This window comes from Salvelinus fontinalis, chromosome 21, assembly GCF_029448725.1.
Source record: "Salvelinus fontinalis isolate EN_2023a chromosome 21, ASM2944872v1, whole genome shotgun sequence".
NCBI lineage: Eukaryota > Metazoa > Chordata > Actinopteri > Salmoniformes > Salmonidae > Salvelinus > Salvelinus fontinalis.
The window spans coordinates 18,979,429-18,999,479 of record NC_074685.1 but is presented as its reverse complement, the minus strand read 5'-3'; the positions used below and the strand labels follow the sequence as shown (position 1 = coordinate 18,999,479).

Sequence of the window (20,051 nt, the reverse complement as noted above, 5' to 3'; positions counted from 1 at the left end):
ATACTTCAAGGGGTCTCAACACTTAAAATCAAATTGCTAAATGATCCTTGGTATGACCTTAAAACAATTTTATATAGTTTAGTAGAGGTGTTTTGACTGATTTCTTGTCAATGCTAATATTACAAAAAAATCGCTAGCTAATCAACAACTATAACAGTGTCTTTGAGAGACAAGTGCTCATTGTGCAAATGTATTTGTTGCAATAAACATTTGGAGAAGATGTATAGTTTATATGTTATCAGCAATCTAAGCCAACCCTGTCTTTTACACCATAGTTGCGCTCGCGTCGGTTTTGTTGCTAAACAACCAACCTGTTTTTGCTGAATCATCTTTTCCTCCTCCTATCTCTCTCTCCTATTCCTCTCTCCAGCTGACTTTGGTTTTGCACGGTACCTTCAGAACAACATGATGGCTGCTACTCTGTGTGGGTCCCCTATGTACATGGTGAGCACTTCTAGTTCCTTACACACCCTCAAACTGCCTATGGTCATACTCCCGAGTTGCTCAGCTGTCTAAAGCACTGCAGGAGGTGTTACTACAGTACCTTGTTCAAATCCAGGCTGTACCACATCCGGCCGTGATTGGGAGTCCCATAGGGCGGCGCACAATTGGCCCAGCGTCGTCTGGGTTTGGCCTGGGTAGGCCGTCATTGTAAATAAGAATTTGTTTTTAATTGACTTGCCTAGTTAACTTCTTACGGCTGAAATCCCGTTAACGGGATCGATTTGACAACAGCCAGTGAAAGTGCAGGGCGCCAAATTCAAACAACAGAAATCTCATAATTAAAATTCCTCATACATACAAGTATTATACATCATTTTAAAGATGAACTTGTTAATCCCACCACAGTGTCCGATTTCAAAAAGGCTTTACGACAAAAACATACCATGCGATTATGTTAGGTCAGCGCCTAGTCACAGAAAAACACAAAAAAAGAGTCACAAAAAGCAGAAATAGAAATAAAATTATTCACTAACCTTTGATGATCTTTATCAGATGGCACTCATAGGACTTCATGTTACACAATACATGTATGTTTTGTTCGATAAAGTTCATATTTATATCCAAAATCTCAGTTTACATTGGCGTGTTATGTTCAGAAATGCATTGTCTCAAACTAACATCCGGTGAAAGTGCAGAGAGCCACATCAAATTATAGAAATACTCATCATAAATGTTGATAAAAATACAAGTGTTATGCATGGAATTAAAGATATACTTCTCCTTAATGCAACCGCTATGTCAGATTTCAAAAAAGCTTTACGGAAAAAGCACACCTTGCAATAGTCTGAGTACAGAGCTCAGGCACCAAAACAAGCATACAGATACATGCCATGTTGTGAAGTCAACAAAGTCAGAAATAGCACTATAAATATTCACTTACCTTTGATGATCTTCATCGGAATGCACTCCCAGGAATCCCAGTTCCACAATAAATGTTTTTTGTTCGATAAAGTCCATCATTAATGTCCAAATACCTCCTTTTTGTTTGCGCGTTTAGTTCACAAATCCAAATTCACGATGCCAGGCACTTAGTCCAGACGAAAAGTCAAAAAGTTCCATTACAGTTCGTATAAACATGTCAAACGATGTATAGAATCAATCTTTAGGATGTTTTTATCATAAATCTTCAATAATATTCCAACCGGACATTTTCTTTGTCTTTTAGAAATGAAAAGGAACGCAGCTCGCTCTCACGGCCGTGCGCATGACTTAGCTCATGGCATTCTGCCAGACCTCTTAGTCAAACAGCTCTTATTCGCTCCCCCTTCCCAGTAGAAGCCTGAAACAAGGTTCTAAAGACTGTTGACATCTAGTGGAAGCCTTAGTGTAAATTTGGTCCGATTGCACTTCCTATCTTGGATAGGCAAAGACTTGAAAACCTACAAACCTCAGATTTCCCACTTCCTGGTTTGATTTTTTCTCTGGTTTTTGCCTGCCATATGTGTTCTGTTATACTCACAGACATCATTCAAACCGTTTTAGAAACTTCAGAGTGTTTTATATCCAAATCTACTAATAATATGCATATCTTAGCTTCTGGGCCTGAGTAGCAGGCAGTTTACTCTGGGCACGCTTTTCATCTGAATGTGAAAATAGCGCCCCCAGCCATAAGAAGTTAAATAAAGGTTAAATACAGCATTTTTATTTATTTTTATGTTTTATCTGCCATTAGGTACAATGTTTGATATGTGTCATGTGTGCAACTCTGAAATGTTTTTCTGTATCCACCAGGCACCTGAAGTCATCATGTCTCAGAACTATGATGCCAAGGCTGACCTGTGGAGCATAGGAACCATTTTGTTCCAGTGTCTGACAGGGAAAGCCCCGTTTCAGGTGAGCACCATAGTCCTAACGATATAAGACTCAATCATACGCAGATATACCCAACTCAAAGAGAGGGTGTTTAAATGTTTAAAATGAATCCACTCAATGCAGAAACGGGTCATTCAGAGAGGGAGAGAGAGAAACAGACCCCCCCCCGTAGCATATTGCCTGTTTCTGTTTGAGTCTTTTATTGAAGAATGTGAAACAATGTTGTCTATTTGCTGCTTTTCATTCAATCAATCATGTAGCTGTTCTTTAGGCTATGGCCTAAAATAAATTAATTCATATGGTCAGAATGTTATACTTTGTAGCATAGGCTTCTGGTTTTATGAAAATATTACATCTGGTGAAAGGCCAACGACATTTGGTCCTTTCAAGACTGTTACATGGCATTAGAAATGGAAACATTGTAATTTCAGAGACACAAGGTAACAATAGTTTATGATTAAAGGGACCATAGTCCATCTGTTACCATCATCATTATCATGATTTACATCATTCAAAATCACCAAATAATGTATTTAGAAGCCCACTAGGCTACTAACTTGTTGTTATTAAATGTCCTGGATAATAGAAAGGAAATACCTTTGGGTGTTCCTACAACAGCCTAGGCTATCCTACACAGTCACGCAAAGTAGCCGACCTCGGTGTCCAATCCCATGCACAGAAACATATGAAAACATTAACTCATTGCCTTGATGCCTTCTCTGTTAAATATTTTAGACCCTGGTGGTTTCTCTGTTAAATATTTTAGACCCTGGTGGTTTCTCTGTTAAATCTTTAAGACCCTGGTGGTTTCTCTGTTAAATATTTTAGACCCTGGTGGTTTCTCTGTTAAATCTGTAAGACCCTGGTGGTTTCTCTGTTAAATCTTTAAGACCCTGGTGGTTTCTCTGTTAAATCTGTAAGACCCTGATGGTTTCTCTGTTAAATCTTTTTGACCCTGGTGGTTTCTCTGTTAAATCTGTAAGACCCTGATGGTTTCTCTGTTAAATCTTTAAGACCCTGATGGTTTCTCTGTTAAATCTTTAAGACCCTGGTGGTTTCTCTGTTAAATCTGTAAGACCCTGGTGGTTTCTCTGTTAAATCTGTAAGACCCTGATGCCTTCTCTGTTAAATATTTTAGACCCTGGTGGTTTCTCTGTTAAATCTTTAAGACCCTGGTGGTTTCTCTGTTAAATCTTTAAGACCCTGGTGGTTTCTCTGTTAAATCTTTAGGACCCTGGTGGTTTCTCTGTTAAATCTTTGAGACCCTGGTGGTTTCTCTGTTAAATCTTTAAGACCCTGGTGGTTTCTCTGTTAAATCTTTTAGACCCTGGTGGTTTCTCTGTTAAATCTTTTAGACCCTGGTGGTTTCTCTGTTAAATCTTTGAGACCCTGGTGGTTTCTCTGTTAAATCTTTTAGACCCTGGTGATTTCTCTGTTAAATCTTTAAGACCCTGGTGGTTTCTCTGTTAAATCTTTAAGACCCTGGTGGTTTCTCTGTTAAATCTTTTAGACCCTGGTGGTTTCTCTGTTAAATCTTTAAGACCCTGGTGGTTTCTCTGTTAAATATTTTAGACCCTACTGTAAATCTGTAGACAATAGCAGATAATCAACATAAATGTAGGGGTATTGGATTGGATCTTACGCGGATCACAACTTCCCTCACGCGGCGAATGAGACATCAACATGTTCTGGACACCGTTTTCGCACTGGGTGTTTTTGCATCGTATGCTATATCACAACAGCTGTTTGTCACTTGACTGTCAAGTATTTCCTGGATCAGCTGGAAATGATCCAGGATGGTTGACAATATCACTAGGCCTAACTAAACAGTTGGATACCAAATGCGCATCCAACAGGTAGGTCGATTAACTTTGGCATAGCCTATTGAACAACCATACAAAAGTTAGGTGACTCTTTCAGGAAGAAGCATTTGAATTTTGTATTTGTGTGCCCATGAAAACTGTTTTCATCGCGTAGCCTAAAATATCAATATGAACGTTTGATAAAGCGGTGCTGCCGTTAATAACGCACCTTCTTATAGACTCGGCTAGGCTTGTCCCCCTGATGGCCCATAAGGGGTTGGAAGGAAATATCAAGGAATTATCATAGGCCTAGTACATGTCCAGGCCCATCTGAAGTTTGCTAGAGAGCATTTGGATGATCCAGAAGAAGATTGGGAGAATGTCATATGGTCAGATGAAACCAAAATAGAACGTTTTGGTAAAAACTCAACTCGTCGTGTTTGGAGGACAAAGAATACTGAGTTGCATCCAAAGAACACCATACCTACTGTGAAGCATGGGGGTGGAAACATCATGCTTTGGGGCTGTTTTTCTGCAAAGGGACCAGGACGACTGATCCGTGTAAAGGAAAGAATGAATGGGGCCATGTATCGTGAGATTTTGAGTGAAAACCTCCTTTCATCAGCAAGGGCATTGAAGATGAAACGTGGCTGGGTCTTTCAGCATGAAAGACCCAACCCTGTTATTCGCCCAACCTTATTTAGGTTATTCTGTTTAAAAGAAAGGCAACGAATGCAGCATTTTTGTATGTATTCAAGCCCTATATTCTGCCTATATGAACAAACTGACCACCAGGCAGCCGTCGTTCCCCAGCCATTTGCACACACTCATTGTACCTCAGGCAATTGCACACACGTGCTTTGCCTACACTTCAATATTTCAGAATGGTATGGAAGCAATCTGCTTTGGTTTTCTCTTAGAGACTTGGCCAAACAGACCGACTTTTCTCAACAAACCATATTATCTCAACAATACTATTTATCCAGCCTTTCCTAAGCCTCTCAGGTAGGTCAAAACATGACAGTCTAATTTAGGGAAACCATAGAGGTGTCTTGTCTCTGAGAGTGAACTACATACAAGTAACCCAAACTGGCCAGACAGGATTTTTTAAGGTCAACTGACTGTTTCCACTTCAGATCTTTACACTCTGAAAATAATTTGTGTGCATGCAAACATTCAAGTGATGTTCTGTCTGTATAAAAGAGAATATTTTATATTCTATTTGCGAGACGTTCTAGTGCACATTTGGAGCTAGTAACATAAGCATTTCACTGCACCTGCTATAACACCTGCAAATCTGTGTACACGACCATTCAACTTTGATTTGATGTGTATGTGCTACCCGTAGGCTAGCAGTCCCCAGGACCTCCGGCTATTTTATGAGAAAAACAAGAACCTCAGCCCCAAGTAAGTGTTCACCAACTGTCTGTTTTTAGAGACCGAGGATTCAGATTTCTTAGATTTCTTCTTTCACAGGAGATTGTTTGTTGAATGTTGCTTCCATTTTAATGTACTAATGTTGTGGAAGATCACATTTCATCATTGCCTGTGTTACAAATGACTTTTGATTATCATACTCTCACACACTGCTTTTAGCATCTTTCACTACTACAATCGTAAAATTAACCATTTGTGGCGAATTGCAAAACATGCCCATGATCAGTTGTTACAGCAGGAATGAAGTGTAAAGTACCATCACGCATTCATGGTGACTTGTGTGTTTCCTCTCCCAGTATCCCCAGAGAGACCTCCTGTCCCCTGAGGCTTCTGCTGCTGGGTCTTCTGCAGCGAAACCACAAGGACCGCATGGACTTTGGTCAGTGGGGCCACACTCATTATTTAAGAGATGTTTCAAATTGATAGGGTAGCATGTTCCTCACTTTCAATCTTTTTCTCTTATCATTGTAGAGGAGTTCTTCTGTCACCCCTTCCTGGAGGCGAGCTCGTCCATGAAGAAAAGTGACTAACTCCTTATTCATCCATCTACCCATCCCTAACTGAAACATCAAAACCATGCCAATATTGATTTTCACTTATTTTCTTGGTGATTTTTGATGGGTTTGACTTAATTGGCCTATCTATCATATCAAGAGGACAGTCTGATTTATTACTTTCAGAATTGATATTTCTCTTTCATACAGCAACTCCTGCTGTGACCATGACGTGCTTTCCCAGCTCCGCTTCAGCCAGCTCCTGTAGCAGCTCTTCCACCTCACACCTGGCCTCCCCACCGGTGAGTGTGTGTGCATCAATATATACAATATATACGTGCATGCTATACAGTCTATATACCATGTGTTTGTTTAAAGCATCTTGTAAACAGTGTGATTCAGAGGTGACCATAGTAACTCATCCATGGGGCCTCAGTCTTATCACTGATGATGTGTTCAACTCTGTGTGATCAGGCCCAGCTGTCTGACTTAATGACCCACAGGCAGAATGGACTGTTATTGCCCAACATTTGTTAACTGAAACATACTAGGTTAGAGCTACTGTTGATCAAATCAAATTGTATTTGGTAACATACACATGGTTAGCAGATGTTATTGCGAGTGTAGCGAAATGCTTGTGCTTCTAGTTCTGACAGTGCAGCAATATCTAACAAGTAATCTAACAATTCCCCACCAACTACCTAATACACACAAATCTAAGGAATGGAATAAGAATATATAAATGTATGGGTGAGCAATGACAGAGCGACATAGGCAAGATGCAATAGATGGTATAAAATACAGTATATACTGTCAAAGTATGTGTTCAGTCTTGGGTTTGCTGTCTGGTATAGGGCTTTTTGTCTAATCTGTAGTGTAATGTACTGCTGACTGTGACACTTGATGACCCCCTTGTGATTATAGTCTCTTATCAGTGATACTGTATATGGTGGATGGTTGATTGTTTGAAACATAGACAGTGTTGAGATCTAGTGGGTAGTTCAGGGTCAGTGCTGTGGTCATCGTTCCTGCCTACCTCTCTCTTTCTCTCTCTGCAGCAGTCCCTGGCTGATGTCCAGCAGGTCCGTGCTAAGACACTCACCTCTCCTACCCAGGATTCCCCTGGCTTCCTCCTCAAGGACTCGTCTGGAGGCGGCTGCAGCAGTAAGAACTCCTCCTGTGACACAGACGACTTTGTCATGGTGCCCGCCCACTTTCCCAGTGAGTACACTCTTTACTCTACCAATGTACTCCCGTAGAGCTCAATCAGTGATGTATAGAATCCAGAAATTGTGAGTGAAGTTTAGAATCGATCACTTTCTCTCTCAATAAGAAAATGAAGGTTTAAAGCCAGACTAATAAAATGTTACTTTAAAAAAATATATATCTCAATGTATAGATGAAAGATGAATTTGTCATTTGGATCACTTCGAAGTGATATAAATGAAGGTTTTACAAATTTTAAGTACAGGAGCATTGTTAAGAAATTGCAGGTAAGATTTATCCAGGTAATTATGACACATGCACTAGGCCGATCTGTTCCTCTGATCCATCCACGACTACAGCAACACAATCTAGCTATATCCCTCTCAATACAAACAAGACTCATAAATGAGAGTTGAGTGATACAGAATAAACATGTCATTTAGCTGACAAATGTATGTCGTAAAGGTTATTAATATTGGCTCTTGGCTGTCTGTGTGTCTGTCTGCGACAGCTGATGATTTGCAGATTTGAAACCACTGGTGGGTCTGTTGTTAGAGTTGCTTTGATGTTGCTAGCTTGAGCTTCTGAATGAATTGTGGGCAATTTTCATTCAGCAAGGGATTGAGAATATTTTCCTAGTGCAGCACTTGCTAGTTTGACCATATTTCAGACTTCTCAGCACGATCTGTGCCAGCAGCATGCCGGACACTCTGGATAATATTCACGAAAGCCAGTTCTGTCTACTGGTAAGTGAAGCAAGCTAGCTAGGAAACAGATAGATCTGACCACACACGCATTGCTTGCAAATGTGCATAGCCTACCGTTGGATGATTAGCTTACAGCTAAATAAACGTTCATGCTCTTGCAAATTTATCTGGAGTTGCTAGCTGGGCTTATTGTTTTCCTCTTGGATGTGGAGTTGATTCTATTTATTCTGTTTATTCTATTGCAACCTTTTTGATGGCGGATTTATTAAACCCTATAGTTGCTGAGTGTCAACTTTTCCAGGCAAGTGTTTGCACTGCAAGAGATCAAGCTTATAACAGCGCTACCATTGCATGGCAGTAGACGGCCTATATTGTTGAACTTGTCTACGTCAATTAGAATGACATTTTACTGCTGCAACGTTCATAGCTGACTCACTTGTAATTGTAATTTTTATTCAGTAGAGTAACCTACATGCTTGTTGTAGGCTACAAGCAAACGAGAAAACCAGCTGTCTGGTACTGACTGATGGAAGGGTGGCTGGCCCAGCAGCCACTTGAGAACTCTCAGATAGAGCACATTATGACATCTTGTCTGGGTTTGTTTACATTATGTCTTGCCTGGTTTTGTTTTGTCGCCTCGACAATTTGATATTTCATAATCACAAATGATTTAAATGAGACATACTAAGTCTGGATTTAAGGATGTAGTAGGTTTCTACTCCAAGGTTTCATCAGTTTGGTTTGATGTGTTGCCATGGTTTCTCAGCAGGTGAGCTCACCTGTGAGGGGCCTACTGGAAAGGTGTTCCACGACAGTCTGATGAACAGCGGGTGAGTTTAGTGGTCAGGGTCGTACCTGGATGCTGATGGGAAATGCACCCAATCCTACTTCTTCATAGTAATATAATATACATTATAATCACAAAACTCTTGTGTTCTCAACTCTTCATTAGCTCTCTGCTAGCCTTTGGTGGCCTGGGCAGTCAGGGCAAGACCCCACCCCACTCCCCCTCCTACAGTGGCTCCCCCAATCCTATCAGGTAAGAGCAAAACACTCTCTTACTGGAAAGGAATTCATTCTCAGTGTTCAGACAGATTAACCCATCTAGACATGCTAGTCAGGTCACCCTGGTAGCTGGTGGTGTATTGTGCACTGAAAGCAAAGGGCAATGATATACCCTTCTATAGTAAGAGGATTAATGTGTAAGGCTCGATGACCGGAAGGTCAGTAAAGAACAAATTCTTATTTACAATTCATGGCCTACACCAGCCAAACCCTGTGCGCCGTCCTATGGGACTCCCAATCACGGACGGTTGTGATACAGCCTGGATTCGATACAGCCTGGATTCGATCCAGGGTGTCTGTAGTGAAACCTCTAGCACTGAGATGCAGTGCCTTAGACCGCTGCGCCACTCGGTTGGCCAGTAGGTCAACCCCAAAGCAAGAGCTCTCTCTTTCTCTCTCTCATTCTCTCTGTGTCTCTGTCTCTGTGTGTGTGTGTGTATATACCACATACTTATACATAGATGTTTTTTTTTTTTTGCCGTTTCACTCTCTTAATGCATTTAACAGATGGAATGGTTAAACGTAACCAACTCCCCCTTTCTCTCTTCTTTCAGTCGGCCTGAGTTCTCTGGCAGTAACTATGGTCAGTCGGTGCCCATTCCGGTTCCCACTCAGGTCCAAAACTACCAGCGTATGGAGCAGAACCTCCATTCCCCCAGCCAGGACAGCTCCCCACGGTCAGTGTATGTGCCTTCAGAAAGTATTCATACCCCTTAACTTTGTCCACATTTTGTTGTTACATTTTGTTTCACAATACCCCATAATGTCAAAGTATTAGTATTTAACCTTTTTGTTAAGACAAGCCTAAATAAGTTCAGGAGTAAACATTTGCCTAAATAAGTTCAGGAGTAAACATTTGCCTAAATAAGTTCAGGAGTAAACATTTGCTTAACAAGTCACATAATATGTTGCAGGGACTCACTGTGCAATAATAGTGTTTAACATGAATTTTGAATGACTACCTCATCTCTGTACTCCACACATACAATCATCTGTAAAGTCCCTCAGTCGAGCAGTGTATTTAAAACACTGATTCAACCACAAAGACCATGGAGGTTTTCCAATGCCTCGCAAAAAAGGACACCTATTGGTAGATGGGTAAAAAAACATGAATCCTGTTTGCAATAAGGCACTAAAGTAAAACTGCATGTCCTGAATAACAAACAAATTGTTATGTTTCGGGAAAATACAACACATCACTGAGTATCACGATTTCATATTTTCAAGCGTGGTGATGGCTGCATCATGTTATGGTATGCTTGTCATCGGCAAGGACTAGTTGTTTAGGATAAAAATAAACGGAATAGAGCTAAGAACAGTCAAAGTCCTAGAGGAAAACCTGGTTCAGTCTGCTTTCCAACAGACACTGGGAGACAAATTGAACCTTTCAGCAGGACATAACCTAAAACACAAGGCCAAATATACACTGGAGTTGCTTACCAGGAAGACATTGGCCTAGTTACAATTTTGATTTAAATTGTCTTGAAAATCTATGGCAAGACAAAAAATGGCTATCTAGCAGTGATCAACAACCAACTTGGCAGAGCTTGAAAAATGTTGTACAATCCAGGTTGGCAAAGTTCTTAGAGGCTTACCCAGAAAGACTCACAGCTGTAATCACTGCCAAAGGTGATTCTAACGTTTATCTAATCAATTTGGAATTCATGCTGTAACACAACAAAATGTGGAATAAGTCATGGAGTATGAATACTTTCTGAAAGCGCTGCAGATTTACATGCATTATTTACACACACGCTTATATAAACCTATAGTCTCCTCTGGCACAGTAGTATAATTTCTTGCTTGGCGGTAATAGGGAATATTGTCTTATTTTGTGACTTCTCTGTTTCTCTCCCCACCACAGGCTGTCCACCCCAGTGCACCGCTGTAGCAGCAATAGTTCACTGGGATTCGGAAGGACTGGCCCATCTCTGCCTTACCCAGGAGGCCATGGGGCCTTGGCTGGCCTCCGCAGGCTGTCTGTAGGAGGGGCCAGACCCTTCCAGCTTTCACCTCAAGGTCTGCCAGAGTGCACTGATGTGTCATAAAATGTCTCTTTTTTTTCTCTCCTCTTATTCTTCTTCTTTCCCCCCCCCCCCCCTCTCTCATCTCCCTCTGTGTCTGAAGTGGGTACCATCCCTGAGCTGCCAGGGCAGGCGCGCCCGCTGGGCACAGACACCGGTAGCGGGGGGTCGCAGAGCAGAGGTGAGAACCCGGAGTTCCCCTCCCTCTTTCCCCGTTTGTCCCCCCTAACTTCTATGTTGACTGTTTTAGTGTTTTGTTAGTGGTGGATGTCATGGTTAAACTGGTCAGGGGCACTGGAGACTCTTGCTTTCTGGTATCCCAAGGTTATCCACTTCCTGTTGGCTTGATCAGTGGGTTTTAAAACTGACTTAAAGGAACCTTTTGATGTTTTAATTCCATGTGTCTTTCCCTCACCTTGTCGGTGTATATAGTTAGTCCCTCATCTAATATGATATATATTGACATTTCATTATTCACATTGTGCTGGAGTGTTGCACTGTTATTCCTCCTCTAACCTCTAACCCCTGTCCCTCTCCAGCTCTCCAGTTCCTCGACATGCGGCCTCCCCCACAGCAGCAAGGCCTGGTCACCCGGCTTCATAGCGCCCCATGTCTCCTCGAGGCTGCTAGCAGAGGCGGCAGGCAAAAGATCAGAAAGCAGCACTCTGACCCAGTGGTGGCCAACCACCAGGCAGGCATCGTGACTATGCGGCCCCTGCACTCCTCCCCCAGGCTGAGTGAACTCATGCAGCGCAGCCCCCTCCCCACCATTCTAGGATCTCCCTCTAGAGTGAGTTCATGTTTTGGACAGCGCATCAAGTTCTAAGACCTATGCTTGTGTTTACAGGAAGCTGAGGTATCCAGCAAATGGCTTTAATCAGTCAATCCCACTGTCCATACTCTTTATATTCTCTACTTTGGCTGAGTCTTGCCTCTGACACTGACATCCTGTCTACAGGCCATACCACCCTTTGAGTTTCCCAAACCTCCCAGCTCCCCCAACCTGGTGACCTTCCTGGCCCAGCAGGGCCTGGATCTGGCCCCGCCTGGCAGCAGGACTGCCTCAGACCACAGGGACCCAGGACAGCCGCCCACTGGCCAGCTTGGTCAATACAGCCACAGGGCCGCAGAGGACAACAAGAGCTTTGGCAGGTCTCAGAGTGCAAGTCGTCTGTCTGACATGTTGCTGATGGCTGCGTTTGGAAGGCCGCTGGGGGAGCGGGGGAGCAGTGAGAACCTCGGCTCTAGCAGAGGAGCCATAGACATCACAGGTGGGCTTAGTAGAAGCTGTTTACCAAGTTTTACGCTTCAGTAGATGACTACCTGAATGACTAAAGAGATAGCTGCTATGTTCATCAACTGAGCTTGACTAGATCTATCTATCTATCTATCTATCTATCTATCTATCCACTGCTCAAAAAAATAAAGGGAACACTTAAACAACACAATGTAACTCCAAGTCAATCACACTTCTGTGAAATCAAACTGTCCACTTAGGAAGCAACACTGATTGACAATAAATTTCACATGCTGTTGTGCAAATGGAATAGACAAAAGGTGGAAATTATAGGCAATTAGCAAGACACCCCCAAAAATGGAGTGATTCTGCAGGTGGTGATCACAGACCACTTCTCAGTTCCTATGCTTCCTGGCTGATGTTTTGGTCACTTTTGAATGCTGGCGGTGCTCTCACTCTAGTGGTAGCATGAGACGGAGTCTACAACCCACACAAGTGGCTCAGGTAGTGCAGTTCATCCAGGATGGCAGTTCATCCAGGATGGCACATCAATGCGAGCTGTGGCAAAAAGGTTTGCTGTGTCTGTCAGCGTAGTGTCCAGAGCATGGAGGCGCTACCAGGAGACAGGCCAGTACATCAGGAGACGTGGAGGAGGCCGTAGGAGGGCAACAACCCAGCAGCAGGACCGCTACCTCCGCCTTTGTGCAAGGAGGTGCACTGCCAGCGCCCTGCAAAAGGACCTCCAGCAGGCCACAAATGTGCATGTGTCTGCTCAAACAGTCAGAAACAGACTCCATGAGGGTGGTATGAGGGCCCCACGTCCACAGGTGGGGGTTGTGCTTACAGCCCAACACCGTGCAGGACGTTTGGCATTTGCCAGAGAACACCAAGATTGGCAAATTCGCCACTGGCGCCCTGTGCTCTTCACAGATGAAAGCAGGTTCACAAGATAGAGGCTTTCAGTGTGGCGTTCAGCTTTGGACTGTAACGGTAGCACATTTGGCGTGCAAAACCACACAAAGAGCCAATCATTTTTCAAGATTGCCTGTCTAAGTGGGTCAGTGAAAGTTGATTCTGATAAGATGGAGGTTTCCTTAGTGGAATATTATGTTTGAACATACTAAAACATTAACTGTTTTTAACCCCCTGCTGTTGGAGGACATCAGGTTTTATTTATACTGCTCTGCTAATAATATGGGCAAACTGGATGTTAAAAGCATGCATCTAACTACCAGGGTAAATCACTACTTGCTCCACTGCACATAGCTAGGTCATTAGTTACCACGGTTCATACTCTCTGGCCTATGTGTTTCTGATGATTAGTGCTGTGTTTCTGTCCATCAGCACCCTCTGGTGGTGGTGCCGTGGCTGCAGGCTCAGCCAGCCCAGCCCAGGTGGTGTTCACTGTGGGCTCCCCGCCCAACAGCAGCACCCTACCACAGACCTCCAGGACCAGGCAGTACTCAGGTAAATTCTCAGCAGCCTGGTGATGTCATCCTTTACTCAGCACAGCACCACTGTGTTATGTGTTAAAAAATTATATTGATACCAATGATGAAAAACAGCAGTAGAGTATACAATGGCACAGTTTGGTAAAGGTTACAAATGGTACAATTTGGATATGGCAGTATGAAACTAAAAAAAGGTTGTGGTAGACCATAAGAACCCCTTTCCCTCCTTCCACAATCCCAGGTCCCTATACACCTGACCCTCCCATCCCCAGCTCCCACCTGCCAGGAAGATAGTGAGACCCCTCCTAGCTGTCCCACCACAAAATTAGAATGCGACCGGCTATGGCTATCTCAGTGGCAACGATGTACACATTACATTTCCCTATGTTAGCCATGAACTAGTGCCTGTTACCCAGTGCACCCAGTGCCTGTTCTGAGCTTCTTGCCATGCTCTAACCTCTACTTTCTATAGCAGGCTCCTCCAGCTCTATCAGCCCAGTGGGGTCCTTTATGAGCCGATATCAGACAGGCACCTATCTGGAAGGCTTCGAGGGTCCCTCCAGTCCACGCTACAGCTTCACGGACCCCATCACGGCCAACATGGGGGGACCGGTCACCTTCCTGGCCCCAGAGCTGCCAGAGGAGACACTGATGGCGGTGAGAGGATGAGAGTGGGCATGGGGTGGGATGTGGGGTTGTTGCTGTCTGTCACTCTGTCTGTCTCTGCATGTTTTTTTCTCTCATTTCATCTCTGTGTCTGTATTAAGGAATGCCCATTAGAGGGTGACACGGGAACAGGAATCCCGTGGGTCTTGCAGGTCCAGTGGTATTCCAGCAGGAATGGGAGTGAAGTTCTAGAGTCAAGTTTGGGACAGGACAGAATCGACAGTCCACAGTAACGGGCAGTAGTTCTAAACAGAGTTTGTTTGGGGGGTTAATATGTAATGTGTGGATCATTTCAGAAGGAAACCGTGTGTAGGCCTAATAGTTTACTTAATAGAAATCTATTTTAAAAAATCTATGGTCATTTTGCCCCTCCCCCTCCTGTCGGCTCACTCTCGCTCCAGTTGTAGCCAGTCACTACTTTACCTCAAATGCATGCAGAGACTTACACAATTCCACATGTCCATATCCATGAGTTCATCCAACTCTGGGTAAGTACAAGGGCTGTCTATAGAAAAGTTTGTGGTCATACGCACATCCTTAAAAACCATAGGTGCAGGGCTAATAAAGAATACTAGTATAGAACATGAAGGCCCACGTGTTAAACTGGAACCTTGTCGTTGTGTCATTTCGAGTTAACATTGGTAGCAGAGGATGGTTTCTAACTACAACGTGCCACCTCGCTTCGACGAGAAGAGGTCGTACGAAAGTTGGAAAAATGAACTGGGAATCTGGACACGCGTTACTAATCTGGACGCGAAAAAGCAAGCACTTGCGGTGGTATTATCGCTCGAGGGAAGAGCGATACACTGGAAATATCCGTTGAGGATTTGAACAAGGATGACGGTATGGGAACTTTGATCACAGCACTGGACTCTGTATTTCTCAAAGAAGAGAAAGACCGTGCCTACGAGGCATATTCAAACTTTGACAGTGTTACGAGAGATATTTCGGGTTGCAATGGCAGACTACATCATTGATTTCGAACAGAGGTACAATAGAATGCGCAAGTACGACATGGTTCTCCCAGATGCAGTGTTAGGGTTCAAGTTGCTAGACACTGCTTGTCTAGATGGTAGGGAGAAACAGTTGGCTTTGACTGCTTGTACTGTGCTGACTTTTGCATCTATGAAGTCGGCACTAAAAATAATATTTGGTGAGAAGACGTCTGTCGCGCCAATAACAGATGTAATGCAAGTGAGTGACGCAGCATATTACACCGAGCAGCACAGAAAAGGCGCCAACAAGTCACATTCTCAAGACAATCAGAAGAGGGCGCCATTTCCCGGCACAAATCCACTGGACAAATATGGAAGGAGATCGAAATGTGCAATTTGTCAAAGCACTTACCATTGGGTTAAAGACTGTCCTCATAAAAATGAACAAGTTGAACTAACAGAGGAAAATGTAAACACAGAGATAGAGCAGTGTAACATTACACTGTTTTCAAATGAATCTGCTTCTGATACTGAGATTTTTATAGTTGAATTCTTAGGATCTGCTGTGATTGATACTGCATGTACACGGACAGTGTGTGGCGCAAAATGGCTTGATAGCTATGTCAGTGAACTAAATATGAAAGAAGTACAAAATATGATTGACACACCAAGCAACAGAGCTTTCAAATTTGGAGACGGGAGAATTGTCCATTCTACCAAGAGAGTTAAGATACCAGCAAAAATTGGTCAGACTAAGTGTCACATTGAAACAGAGGTGGTCCCTACAGATATCCCCTTACTATTAAGCAAAGCTTCCCTCAAGAAGGCAGAGGCTGTACTAGACATAAAAAATGACACGGCAGTGATGTTTAAACAACCAGTGACTCTTGAACTTACTACCTCAGGCCACTATTACATTTACATTTAAGTCATTTAGCAGACGCTCTTATCCAGAGCGACTTACAAATTGGTGCATTCACCTTATGACATCCAGTGGAACAGCCACTTTACAATAGTGCATAATATCTTTTAAGGGGGGGGGGGGGGTCAGAAGGATTGCTTTATCCTATTCCTTAAAGAGGTGGGGTTTCAGGTGTCTCCGGAAGGTGGTGATTGACTCCGCTGTCCTGGCGTCGTGAGGGAGTTTGTTCCACCATTGGGGTGCCAGAGCAGCGAACAGTTTTGACTGGGCTGGGCGGGAACTGTACTTCCCCAGTGGTAGGGAGGCGAGCAGGCCAGAGGTGGATGAACGCAGTGCTACACTATTGTGTAAACATTTTAGACAAAGACATCACACAGAGTCCATGCAAAAATGAGATTCTGACTGACACAGAGCACATGAAGATTCTGACAGTCACAGAGAACATGAGCACTAAAGAAAAACACAAAGTATTGTTAAAGCTTTACACACAGTTTGGACATGATACAGTTAACAGACTTCAGAAGTTACTCAGCAGTTCAGGGAATAATGATGATGAGAAGTACGAAACTGGAAACAAAGTGTACTACAAACGAGTTGACTGTCAAGAGTGGAAAGGACCGGGAGTAGTCATTGGTCAAGACGGTGTGGTGATATTTGTGAGGCACGGAGGCATGATTGTCAGGGTGCATCACTCAAGATTGCGGAAAGTAAATGATCAACAAGATAGAGGGGCTGTTGCTGAGAATCAGTCTTCTAATGAAAATGACAAAAAGGACACAGTAACAGACACAAACCTACCAGATGTAGCATCCGATGATATGGACACCGAAACTAACACAGGAAATGGAGCAGAGACCTTCAACCATGCCACAGGTAATACTGTTGAGCGTTCAAATGAGGAAAACATTCAACAGCCACATGTGTTAAGAGAACATGGTTGTTCCAATCTGAAAACTGGACAAACTGTTAAATACACGGACAGAGAAAGTGGTATTCCACATACAGCAACCGTCATTGGACGAGCAGGAAAAGCAAAACACAAGAGCTGGTACAACTTGCAGTACTCTGAACCAGCTACACTTTCTGGTACAACAGGGTCAGCTGACCTGCCACTTGTAGATAATATCAGAATTGAACCAATGGAAAATCGAGAAAAACAGAAAAACATTCAAAATCATGATGTACTTGAAACAAAGGACGTGTCATTTGACTCAGCTAAGCTAGATGAGCTCAGTAATTGGAGGAAAAATGGAGTGTTTGAGGAAGTCAAAGACATTGGCCAAAAGTGCGTCTCAACAAGGTGGGTGTGTACCCTTAAAGAATCCTTAACTGGAATAGTGCCCAAAGCACGTCTAGTGGCTAGAGGTTTTGAGGAGCTGGCTGCTAAAGAACTCCCAAAAGACTCACCGACATGCGCCTTAGAGTCACTCAGATTGCTGATGTCAGTGATCTGCCAGAAAAAATGGAAACTTAATTCCATAGACATCAAATCTGGATTTTTGCAGGGAACAGAGCTGTCAAGGGACATTCACATCCGACCTCCGCCCGAAGCTAAAAGTGAAGGAACACTGTGGAAAATAAAAAAGTGTGTGTATGGACTGGCAGATGGATCACTCTACTGGTACAACAAAGTCAAGGCAACAATGCTGAATACAGGTGGAAAAATGTCACAAGTGGATCCTGCAGTCTTCTATTGGCTTGATCAAGACTGCAATGTGACTGGAGTACTTGCCTGTCATGTTGATGACTTTATCTGGGGTGGCTCACAGACCTTTGCTTCAACTGTGATTCCACACCTCAAAGCTGTTTTCTAGGTTGGCCGTGAGGAGCATGATCATTTTTGTTATGTTGGCATAGAGTTTATTACAGTTGATGGAAAAATACTGATGCAACAGGAGAGCTATATCAAGAATCTTCAAACTATCCACATGCATTCTTCAAGAGCCGTACAAAGGAATTCCCCTCTGTGGAATTGAAGCTGGTCAATTGAGGTCAAAGATGGGACAAATTTTATGGGCTGCGAGACAGAGTAGACCTGGTTTGATGGTTGCAACTTGGCATCTAACACAAAACACGCCACTGTACAAACCATTCATGAGGCAAACAAAGTTGTTCGTAAACTGAAATCACAACAAGTGATTTTAAAGTTTCAGCATGTTGGAAAAGATGACTCTTTGAAACTAGTTGTCTTCCGTGATGCTTCGCTAGGTTATCACTGGTGGGACAAAACGGCACTTCCTACCTGTAGTTTGTGTCACTGACAACTACTCATTAGTTGATGCTGTGAAGTCAACCAAGTCTGTCACAGAGAAAAGACTTTGAGATTAGCAGCATCAAGGAACTTATTTAAGCACAGAGAATCCAGCGGATTCTGTGGTCGACCACAAAGGAACAGCTTGCTGACTGTCTGACTAAAAAAGGAGCATCCGGTCTTGTGCTCCTACAGGCTCTCGCTCCTACAGGCTCTCAGTAATGGAAAGTGGCAGCTTGACTAATACAAATAAAAACTGTCACACAACCAATTTGTAATGGGGATCTTGAATAATACTTGGACATTTAACTATGTTGTTGATGTTTTATTTGTCTTAAAGAAAAGGGGGAGATTGTTAAGTTCATGTTTTAAGTATCCCTATATTTCTGTTATTACGGGGCTATCACTCAGTCAAGAGTGCGCATGCGCAGGAAGTCTTGTCGTTGTTGGACCTGGCCTGGAGTGTAATGGCTACCTTGTAGTGTGTTCATATAGTAGAGTAAACTTTGTTAAACTGGAACCTTGTCGTTGTGTCATTTCGAGTTAACACCACGCACCGTTAAAGCTCCCAATTCACTGCTTTATTGACAACGTTTTCATCACAAACAGATTCTCGTCAGGTCAAATAAAGTGCAAGGGCTGCCTTCATTGCCAAAATCTCATAATGTGGTTATTATCACCTGTGTGTAGCCTTGGCAACTGTCTCGTGAGCGCAGCGCAGCAGCCAAACGCAGCAGTTGCTATGGCTACTCAAATGCAGTGCGGCTCTATCGCATTAGTGGAAACCAAGACTATTCTCAGGGCATATCTGCCGGTTTTGAATAGCAGAAGTGACTTTTCCTAGCAGGTTAGGAGAATTAACGTGACATGTTAAGATAATTAGGTTTGTAATAGCGAACTTTGTAGTGGTCAATGTGAGTGACCTTCTCTCTCTCTCCCTCTGACTGTCTGAGAGCAGCAGGAGCACACAGAGACCCTGAGGAGCCTTCGCTTCACCCTGGACTTTGCCTGCTGTCTGATGGAGGTGGCGGGAGTCAGGGGGACCGGGGCTGGAGCTGTGGCGGCGCAAGGGGACACCTCCCCACCCTCCCTCCTGCAGCAGCAGAGCCTGGTGGCAGACCAGATCAGCTCCCTCAGCCGGGAGTGGAGGTGAGAGCCACCAGCCAATAAAGCTCAATCAGTTCTACCGCTATTACTGAAACGACTTTGTACAGTATTTCCTTTTTATGGAAGAGGAGCTCTTTACAAATGGATGATAAAAGCAAGTCAGACTTGTTTACTGCTCACTTTGACATTCAGAGACACTTTGCGATGACTGTAGCACTAGCTAAAAAAAACTTGCCATGAGTCTGATCTGTGTGTGTGTTTGTGTCTCAGCTATGCGGAGCAGCTGGTGTTGTACATGAAGACTGCAGAGCTCCTGTCGTCTGCCTTACACACAGCCATGGAGCGCATCAAACAGGGCAAACTGTACCCCTCTGCTACTGTCAAACAAGGTAAGACCCAACAACCTTAGAACATGGCTGATTGGAGAAGCC

General features: G+C 43.4%; 1 protein-coding gene across 4 annotated transcripts in view; it reads left to right on the top strand.

The window, feature by feature from the left end:
- The window catches only part of LOC129818376 (serine/threonine-protein kinase ULK1-like), a 41,739-nt gene that overhangs the window by 16,395 nt on the left and 5,293 nt on the right, over nt 1-20,051 (top strand). The window contains exons 7-24 of one of the 4 annotated variants that reach the window (XM_055874204.1): nt 371-444; nt 2,236-2,337; nt 5,467-5,525; nt 5,852-5,934; nt 6,027-6,077; nt 6,260-6,351; nt 7,108-7,270; nt 8,732-8,792; nt 8,915-9,001; nt 9,582-9,704; nt 10,892-11,046; nt 11,155-11,232; nt 11,591-11,841; nt 12,010-12,322; nt 13,633-13,755; nt 14,212-14,396; nt 19,472-19,662; nt 19,891-20,009. In XM_055874204.1, coding sequence (XP_055730179.1) covers nt 371-444; nt 2,236-2,337; nt 5,467-5,525; nt 5,852-5,934; nt 6,027-6,077; nt 6,260-6,351; nt 7,108-7,270; nt 8,732-8,792; nt 8,915-9,001; nt 9,582-9,704; nt 10,892-11,046; nt 11,155-11,232; nt 11,591-11,841; nt 12,010-12,322; nt 13,633-13,755; nt 14,212-14,396; nt 19,472-19,662; nt 19,891-20,009 — 2,310 coding nt within the window. Of the gene's footprint in view, nt 1-370; nt 445-2,235; nt 2,338-5,466; nt 5,526-5,851; nt 5,935-6,026; nt 6,078-6,259; nt 6,352-7,107; nt 7,271-8,728; nt 8,793-8,914; nt 9,002-9,581; nt 9,705-10,891; nt 11,047-11,154; nt 11,233-11,590; nt 11,842-12,009; nt 12,323-13,632; nt 13,756-14,211; nt 14,397-19,471; nt 19,663-19,890; nt 20,010-20,051 lie in introns of all 4 variants that reach the window. The other 3 variants (XM_055874206.1, XM_055874203.1, XM_055874205.1) reach the window with 3 other exon arrangements.